The 8547-nt window shown below is 35.2% G+C and overlaps 2 protein-coding genes across 2 annotated transcripts; one reads left to right on the top strand and one right to left on the bottom strand.

Moving 5' to 3' along the window:
* Nucleotides 1-241: 241 nt before the first annotated feature.
* On the top strand, nucleotides 242-4794 carry LOC137822829 (glucose-1-phosphate adenylyltransferase large subunit 1-like). Its single transcript, XM_068627831.1, has 14 exons — nucleotides 242-1101; nucleotides 1202-1327; nucleotides 1421-1594; nucleotides 2010-2102; nucleotides 2187-2270; nucleotides 2370-2425; nucleotides 2576-2669; nucleotides 2779-2964; nucleotides 3054-3134; nucleotides 3645-3731; nucleotides 3843-3947; nucleotides 4076-4182; nucleotides 4338-4398; nucleotides 4492-4794. Exons 1-14 carry the CDS (start codon nucleotides 871-873, stop codon nucleotides 4591-4593), a joined length of 1587 nt encoding a protein of 528 aa, XP_068483932.1. The 5' UTR covers nucleotides 242-870; the 3' UTR covers nucleotides 4594-4794.
* LOC137822830 (mannan endo-1,4-beta-mannosidase 7-like) lies at nucleotides 4621-8225 on the bottom strand. The gene is made up of 5 exons (XM_068627832.1): nucleotides 7559-8225; nucleotides 7148-7342; nucleotides 6362-6484; nucleotides 5556-5749; nucleotides 4621-5294 (listed from the first exon to the last, which is right to left on the bottom strand). Exons 1-5 carry the CDS (start codon nucleotides 7895-7897, stop codon nucleotides 4847-4849), a joined length of 1299 nt encoding a protein of 432 aa, XP_068483933.1. The 5' UTR covers nucleotides 7898-8225; the 3' UTR covers nucleotides 4621-4846.
* Between the last annotated feature and the right edge of the window lie 322 nt (nucleotides 8226-8547).

Genomic DNA, 8547 nt, shown 5'->3' with positions numbered 1-8547 from the left:
TCTTGTCGATTAATAAAACAGTTCAACGTTTCCAATTTACGGGTGATTTTACTATAAATAATTGATAATATGTGACTTTAATGGCTTAAATTTATTTTTGATTCCTATAATTTCATAAATATGTGACTTTAATTCTTATAAATTTTAATTATAGTTTGATTTTTATATTTTTTAAAGTTAAATAATTTTGGTTAAATCTTGAAGGATAACGTTAAAAGCCATTAATATAGTAATCCAAATCAGGTTATTCAAATACTCCAGAATAGAAAGCCATTTTAAAGAAACAACATTAAGAATTAAGAAACATAGTCTGAGTTTACATTTTTGATTTTGATGCAAGATAAAGAAAGTTTAGAAAAGAAACACGTAACAATGGTGGGAACTAGGAAGTGTAAGTGTTAGGGAGCAAGTCAGATAAACTAGCAGCCACCGCTGACTCAGTGACAGAAACACTTTGCAGGTTTCTCGTGAGTCCTCACATTAGAATCTGCCCCTTAGTTGCCGATCAAAGTCACTCTGTTCAAGTTCATCACTTTCTTCCCCTTCTATCAACCCTCTCCATTGCCACATTTCTCTCTACTTTCTACTTTCTATCCTCCCAGGTCCCACCTTCGTTTTTCTTCAACTAACCTCTCAATTTGAAAAGTGGGTTCTCTAAAAGATCTGATTTTTTTGGGGCCCTTTTCCACTTGAATCTCCCCAGTTCTGATTCCTCAACTTATGGTGCAAATTGTCTGAAAAGTTTGGTGCTTTATGAAAGTGATTTAGCTCTTCTCTTCACTCCCAAAAAGACTCACCAGTTCCATTTTCATTGAGCAGAAAAGTACTACCAATTACCAAATCCAAAAAGGTTTCTATTTCTGTCGTTCAATGGAATCAACTTGTGCAACCCTGAGTGGCATTCTAGCTAAAGTTAGTGAGGGAACTGGAAGAAACAGGAGAAGTGGGTTCTGGGGTGAGAGTACAAGGGGAAGTGGGAACACAAGGTTTTTGAGTGTTCAATCATGCAAAACTTCACAAACCAGTAAGAATCTTAGAAACTCTAAGCCTCCTGGAATTCCACGTGCTGTTCTCACATCAGACATCAACGAAGATTCCATGGTAAATCAACAAATGCACACACATCATATATTAAAATAAATTTTTTATTCACTTTGGCGTGTTTGATTGTTTTAATAAGCATTTAGTTTCGGTCTTTTAGGCATATCAGGGGGTACCCACTTTTCAGACTACCGAAGTGAACCCAAAAAGTGTGGCTTCTATAATTTTGGGTGGAGGTGCAGGAACTCGCCTTTTTCCTCTCACTGGCAGAAGAGCCAAGCCAGCGGTATTATATGATTTTGAGTTTGAATTGTTGGTTACGGTTGCTATAATTGCAAATTCTTTATGCAAAGTTTATGTGTTCGAATGAGATTCACAGGTTCCAATTGGGGGGTGTTATAGACTCATAGATATCCCCATGAGCAATTGCATCAACAGTGGCATCAGAAAAATATTCATTATGACGCAGTTTAACTCTTTCTCTCTCAACCGCCACCTGTCCCGCACATACAGCTTTGGAAATGGCATGAATTTTGGAGACGGTTTTGTGGAGGTGAGTTACTGTAAATGTTTGAAAGGAAGTTTTGATTTCTATTTTCAAAAACTGTTTTTAGTTTTTAAAATGTAATTGATAAAGTTGCTCAGATAGTCAATGAAGGGTAATGTCAGGCACACACCGGAGTGTTGAATTGAGGGAGAGGTTGAACAAGACGAGAAAAAAAGAGAGAGAGAACATCTGGCAGTTGTGTCGGTATTTTTGGTTCTTTAAACACTTGTTTTTTACCATAATTTTCTGAACATACGAGATGTTGGATGATAAACTGATTGCTGGGTGGTATGAAATTGTTTGTGAAAATAGTTTTTAAAACCAGCAAGTGGTAAGAGAACCAAACAAGGTCCTTAATATCTTTTGGAAAGTGTTTTCTGCTATAAGTTTTGTAAATTGATTTGTAATTATATGTGAACAGGTCTTGGCTGCTACTCAGACACCTGGAGAGACAGGGAAGAAATGGTTCCAGGGAACAGCTGATGCTGTTAGGCAATTTATATGGGTTTTTGAGGTAAAAACATTCGATGTTGTGTATTTGTTAAAAATACTAGTTTGACATATGGAGTAGTGAATGTGGATCTGTATGATCTTGCAGGATGCCAAGAACAAGAATGTGGAGCATATATTGATACTTTCTGGGGATCATCTTTACCGGATGAACTATATGGACTTTGTACAGGTATAGATGATATAAATTTTCATCTAACTAACATTACAACTGATAACATTTCTAGTTTTCTGAAACTAATATTGATTTTGATGGGGACTATCATTGCAGAGACACGTTGACACCAATGCTGATATCACAGTTTCATGTGTACCCATGGATGACAGGTATCTCTACGTGAAATCTGCATGATTTGATTTCTTACAATAAAGGCACTCCACCTTATTGGCAAGAGCTAAACATTCATTGAAAATGATGTCGTTTTTTGTTTTATCTTGAATTGTGTTTGGAGTTGATCAGCGTTAATTGTCTTGTAGCCGCGCATCAGACTATGGACTGATGAAAATTGATAAAACCGGACGAATTGTACAGTTTGCAGAAAAACCTAAGGGATCAGATCTGAAGGCAATGGTATACTGATAGTATCTTGAGTCCGAAGTCTGAAATACATTCATTTTACTTGAATAATTGACATTTTGATTTAGTTATCGTCTAGCTAACAAATTTTCAATGACTGCAGCGTGTTGACACCACTCTTCTAGGGTTATCACCACAAGAAGCAGAAAAACATCCTTATATTGCATCCATGGGTGTCTACGTGTTTAGAACTGAAACCCTGCTGCAACTATTAAGATGGCAATATTCTTCATGCAATGACTTTGGATCTGAAATTATCCCATCTGCTGTGAGCGAGCACCATGTTCAGGTGAGAGGGAATTTCTAGTTGTTGTTCTTTTTAAAAATCTTTTGGTTTAGCAGTAACCAGTAAATTTTCTCTTTCCTTTTGCATCTCAGGCATATTTGTTCAATGACTACTGGGAAGATATTGGAACTATAAAGTCCTTTTTTGATGCAAACCTCGCCCTAACAGAACAGGTTGCTTTAAATACCCCATAATTTTCTTAAAGGCTTTTGGTCTCTCGTCTCTTTTTTTTATTTTTAGTTTGGACTCTTTTAAGTTTAAGAAGTTTCACTTCGTAGGACCAAGCTGAAACCAAAAAATAAGATGAGGGACTCAAGTGTACTTTAGTCTTCTTTTAATTTTGGTTATTTCTAACAGCACTCTAGTAAACTATTTTTGGTATTCAGCCAATTTGGATGGTTTTGCATGGTAAGAAGTATAAACTCTACAGATGAAAGTGGTCATATTTTAATTTTAGAACAACAAAAATCATTCTGATGAGAAAAAGTATCATAATTTGCTGCAGAATTTGGGATCCTTTCACAAATTAGAAGCCTTGATTGTTTATTCTTTAGAGTTTTGGTGAAAGTAGAAGATTTGAATATAGTTTTGATAAAATGTGATTTTTACTATTGAATAAGTTTTCATTAAAAAGGGAAAGTGTTTGTAATCCAATAATCACTTATTTATGGTGTTCCTTGCAGCCTCCTAAATTTGAATTTTATGATCCAAAGACACCTTTCTTCACTTCCCCAAGATTCCTTCCACCCACTAAAGTAGAAAAATGCAAGGTATGACAGTCAAATTACTAAGTTGTTTTATGAAATTGGAATCTGCTGAACATGACTCTTGATTGGTTTATGTCGTTGATTTACTCTTTGCGTGACGGGTTGGTTTCACAGATAGTGGATGCAATTATTTCTCACGGTTGCTTCATGAGGAACTGTAGCGTTCAGCACTCTATTGTGGGAGTACGCTCACGTTTAGAGTCTGGTGTGGAGCTTCAGGTAAACAATAATCTGTATTTATTGCATCCCTGACATAATTCCACCTCCTTGAGTTGACACCTTTTTTATCTTCTATTTTGGACCATCACTGATATATGCTTTATGCCTTCTTGGATTTTGTTATCCAGGATACCATGATGATGGGTGCTGACTACTATCAGACTGAGTCTGAAATTGCATCTTTACTGGCAGAAGGAAAGGTTCCAATTGGTGTTGGGGAAAATACCAAAATCAGGTGTGTGATTGATTGAGTCTTTTGAAGAATTTCCTCTTATCTGTATTTTACAACATCCAAACCATACTTACCAATTTACATGTCATAATATATAAAATTATTGGGAACCATCCATTCTTGATTTCTGCTGATTTCATACGCCGACATTTTTTAAGGAATTGCATAATCGACAAGAATGCCAAGATAGGAAGAAATGTGATAATCGCAAATGCAGATGTGAGTAGTGTTTCCAAACGTTTATTTCAGAAACTTCTGCTAAAGACATAAATATTATTGTGTAGACTGATTTAAATCCATTGGATTTCTCAGGGTGTTCAAGAAGCTGATAGGGCCAAGGAAGGATTCTACATCAGGTCTGGCATCACGATTACACTGAAAAATGCAACAATTAAAGATGGAACAGTAATATGAAGCACTTCAAATCATCCAGCAGGCCACTTTGTAATAATAGTCTAGACATAAACACATTCACTCGCTTTGATGAAACGCTTGCTTGTACATTACAAAGTTTCTTTCCATATATCTCAATAAATGATAGTCATGCCTATAACATTTGTAAGACACTCCATTCTGAGGATCGATCCTCACACAAATAAGTTACAAAGTTGCTAACTCTGTCTCTCGCTCTCTCTATATATATATATTGGTAGTTAGGACTTATAACTTAGTTTCCATCGTTAGCACCAACATGCCATTGGGAGCCTCTAATTTCCTTAGCTCTATTCCACTTCTCAATGTTTCTGAGTCTGACGTACATCTTTCGAATGTGGTTTAGCTTTTGAGACTCTTGAGCGATCAAACTAGCCGTCGACGGGCTTTCATCTAAGACCACCTCGTAACCATCTCGAAAATAATCCATTCCTTGAGCTAGAAGCTGCCAAAACAAGCCACCAACAGCAGCACCACCGCTACTTGCGGATGAGTATATTGCTGAATATACCGTGTTGAATAACCGATCCCTTGGCGATGAGTTGCCACCGAAGCTTTTTGTGGAAATCCCGAACTCCGCAAAGAGAACTGGTTTGTGAAGAGTGTTCTGTGCATCTTGGATGTGCTCATCCACCCACCGCCCTAGGAATGAGATTTGCTCTTCATAACCTGAACTCGATAGCCTGGTCGTGCAAAGTAAACACAACTCATTCAGTTTTATCATGAAAATTAAAATCTTGTACACAACTAATCAGAATTTGTCGTATAGCAATTTTGTTGATTGAAATCTTCTCAAAAGAGCTATCATTAGATGAATCTTTTATTGGAAAGTATATATTTTTCACTCTTACTATTTTACTTTTTAAATGCACACATTAATATTATTTCAGTGGCATCATGTTCAGATTTTGTGAACGGTAAGAAATTGAAATAAAAAGTCTAACCATTGGTCAGGGTAAGAGTGCACTGTTGCGAAATCAATGCCAGGGATTTGGTTGTTTGCAATGAAATCGGTTCCAACATTGAAGTTTGGGTTGGACTGAGGCTTTGACTGGCCGTAGAAACCCTCCAAACCTGCTTCCAGCAAGTGGTTTCCATCTATGGATTTCAGGTAAGATGCCATCTCAGAAATCCAAGCCTGTCAAAAGGGAAATATTATCTTAATTTATATCTTCCAATGTTTAAAATAAAATTTTGAGCGTTTTCATAATCAAAATTAGTCTGTCGTCAACAAGACTCACAAAGTTGAGTTCACTTGTTCAAAAGGGTAAATTTGCTTAGAAAAAGATAAATTGGAAGAAAGCTATCAGTTCCTCTTAGTTTTAACTACTTATGTATAAGGGGTAACTAAGTAGATTTTCTTGAAGTTCAAATTTAGCAAGTAAAAAAATTATATTCAAGTTTAAGTCATTTATTTAAAGATTTAATTTCATTAACTTATAACTAAAATAATAAATTACATATTTCCAAGTAATGATATGTAAAATTACAACTATTCAAGTAATACACGTGTACACAGATAATCTGTAATTGCAGATTGTTTGTGGACAATGACTCAAACTACAAAAAAAAACGAAATGAAATTAATAATCATCATAAAAAAGAGAGTACCAAATTAATTAACTCTATTAATACGCAATCAATATTCAAGAACTTCACCAGACGGAATCATGCATTTATAGAGTTGTAAAACGGAATTGAGCAATTAATAAATACTAAATAGAGCTGCAAAACGGAATTATGCATTCACCTGAACAGTTTTTCCTGATTGATCAGAAGGGCACCTAATCTCATTCATAAGTTCCCAAGCCATTATAGTTGGGTCGTCTTTGTATGCAATTCCAGTGATGCTATTACGTCTTGTAAGTACAGCCTATTAAACACATAAAAAAACCCAGTGTTACATCTCTTTTTTTCACTAGTACCAATTATATTATACAAGTCATTCATTCTACACGTTAAGCACAATTTAAGGAATAATTGATATTAAAAATAACATTCACTTTCGAACACAAACAAGAAAATTTAAAGGTTTCATTTATAAACATTTCTTTAAATTATAAAATAAGGTAATGAAAGACTTTTTAGGTAATGGTGTAACTTGAGAACATGAATCCTTGGTAAGATTTTTTTATTGTTATGAATTAAACCCATTAAAAAATTTACAACAAAATCAATAGAATTAGATTCTGTGGACCAATATGCGGTTGAAATTAAATATAGAATCTTTAGGAGAACATGTCGTTGAGAACAATTTGTCTTTCACTATCTTTTCTTTCTTCTTTGCGGATTGATTTACTCCCTCTTCTAATACATTAATTCTTAGGAATTTAAGTTGAGTAAAATAAGCAATATTTTCTTAAGTCGTAAGTAATGTCCTAATCTTTTATATAACTTTGTAATAAGAATTATTTGAATTCGTTTCCTTGTATATGACAAATTATTCTCAGAATAGTTACTTTCTATCTCGGTGAAGCTTGTTCCATCAACAAGGATAACACTGATGAAAATAGGGAAAACAAAAAAGACCATTTACCTTGATGTGGTTTTTGTAGAATCCCTTAGCCACAGGATTTGTGAAAAAGTCATCTTCAGAACTTATGGACTGTCCCTGACTCCTTGCCCATTCTACATATTGTTTCTTGCCACCCATGTTCTCATAGTTATTCACCAAACTCAGAACCAGCTTCATCCCGTATTTTCTTGCTTCGGCTATTGCAAAATCCAATCCCTTTTATTTTCAATCCAAGAAAAAGAGTTAACAAATGGGAAACATCGGACGAAGTCTTGTTTGATACTATTAGAAAATTTGAAATTAATAACAAATGAATTTATATGTACTTCAAGAAGAAAAAAAAACCCTAAAACTCACGAAATATAGTAGTTTGCCATCACTAAATTTGATTAATAATCCGTTGTGGTGAAATTGAAAAAGTGAGAGACTAACCTGGAAGACTTGTTCGTTGTAGGATCCAGGAGAGTACTGTAAGGGGTTATAGCCACCATCACTGAAAGCCCAAGTTCTGGCTATGTTGAGTCCATGATTTGAAGCCTGTTGAAAGGCTGAGGATACTTTGTTTCTCTGAGAAGGATCAGAGGCAATGTACATAAGCCAATAGGCATTGAAGCCATTGGCATAGTAGGGGCTTCCATTCAGTATAAGCTGCACTCCTCTTGTTTTCACAAACGCACCACCATCGTCTGCTTCTACCTTCAGCACCTTACTCTGCTCCACTGCCACACACAGAACAAAGAAAACCAAAAGCAACCGACGCATCACCGCCATTATCTCAACCTCGCTCACTGTGTCGCTTGGCACTTCGCTTTTCCCTGCCTTCTCGATATGGGATTTTAAATGCGTAGATTCTGTCCTTGATTGTAGGGCAAGGTAGGAAAATTATTAAAAATGTAAATAGTTAGTATGATTTTGTTATTTATAAAAAGTGTCGATCACCGAATGGGGATTGAAATGCCATAAAAGCACAGGGGAATCGTGGTAACGTGGTGGTTGAAGTCGAACAAGACGAGAAAGAAGAAGAAGTGGGCCCAGTGAAGAGTGGAAGTGGAAGGAGAAGCACCACAAACCTCACGTGTCAGCGTCACTGTGGGTCTATAATTTGCATGTAGGTCAGATGACCCATGACCACAACCGTTGAAAAAGGACAAAATGTGTGGTTAAAATTATTTGTCCTGTGACATTTTTTATTTATTAAATTACTCAGAGTTAAATCAATTGTATTCTTTATACACATTTTTTACTTATACTTAAAAAAAAATATTCTTTATACACATTTTTTAAAAAAAATTTATAAGTGTAGACAGTGTGGGTTTTAAATTATAAATATAAAAGCTAAATAGGATTAAAATAGTGCTTGCAAGTGAATACTTTTTTAAAATTAAAAAATAAGTAATTAGTTTTTATTTTTTTTTCACGTG

The sequence above is a fragment of the Phaseolus vulgaris genome, chromosome 9 (assembly GCF_000499845.2).
Source record: "Phaseolus vulgaris cultivar G19833 chromosome 9, P. vulgaris v2.0, whole genome shotgun sequence".
NCBI lineage: Eukaryota > Viridiplantae > Streptophyta > Magnoliopsida > Fabales > Fabaceae > Phaseolus > Phaseolus vulgaris.
This window is presented reverse-complemented; position numbering and strand designations above follow the sequence as displayed.

Coding starts and splice junctions, on each gene's coding strand:
- LOC137822829 (XM_068627831.1), top strand. CDS start 871: ATGGAATCAACTTGTGCAACCCTGAGTGGCATTCTAGCTAAAGTTAGT. Junction 1,328..1,420: donor GCAGAAGAGCCAAGCCAGCG/GTATTATATGAT, acceptor TGAGATTCACAG/GTTCCAATTGGGGGGTGTTA. Junction 2,271..2,369: donor ACTATATGGACTTTGTACAG/GTATAGATGATA, acceptor CTATCATTGCAG/AGACACGTTGACACCAATGC.
- LOC137822830 (XM_068627832.1), bottom strand. CDS start 7,897: ATGGCGGTGATGCGTCGGTTGCTTTTGGTTTTCTTTGTTCTGTGTGTG. Junction 7,343..7,558: donor ACAACGAACAAGTCTTCCAG/GTTAGTCTCTCA, acceptor TGAAAATAAAAG/GGATTGGATTTTGCAATAGC. Junction 5,750..6,361: donor AATCAGGAAAAACTGTTCAG/GTGAATGCATAA, acceptor CCCTTTTGACAG/GCTTGGATTTCTGAGATGGC.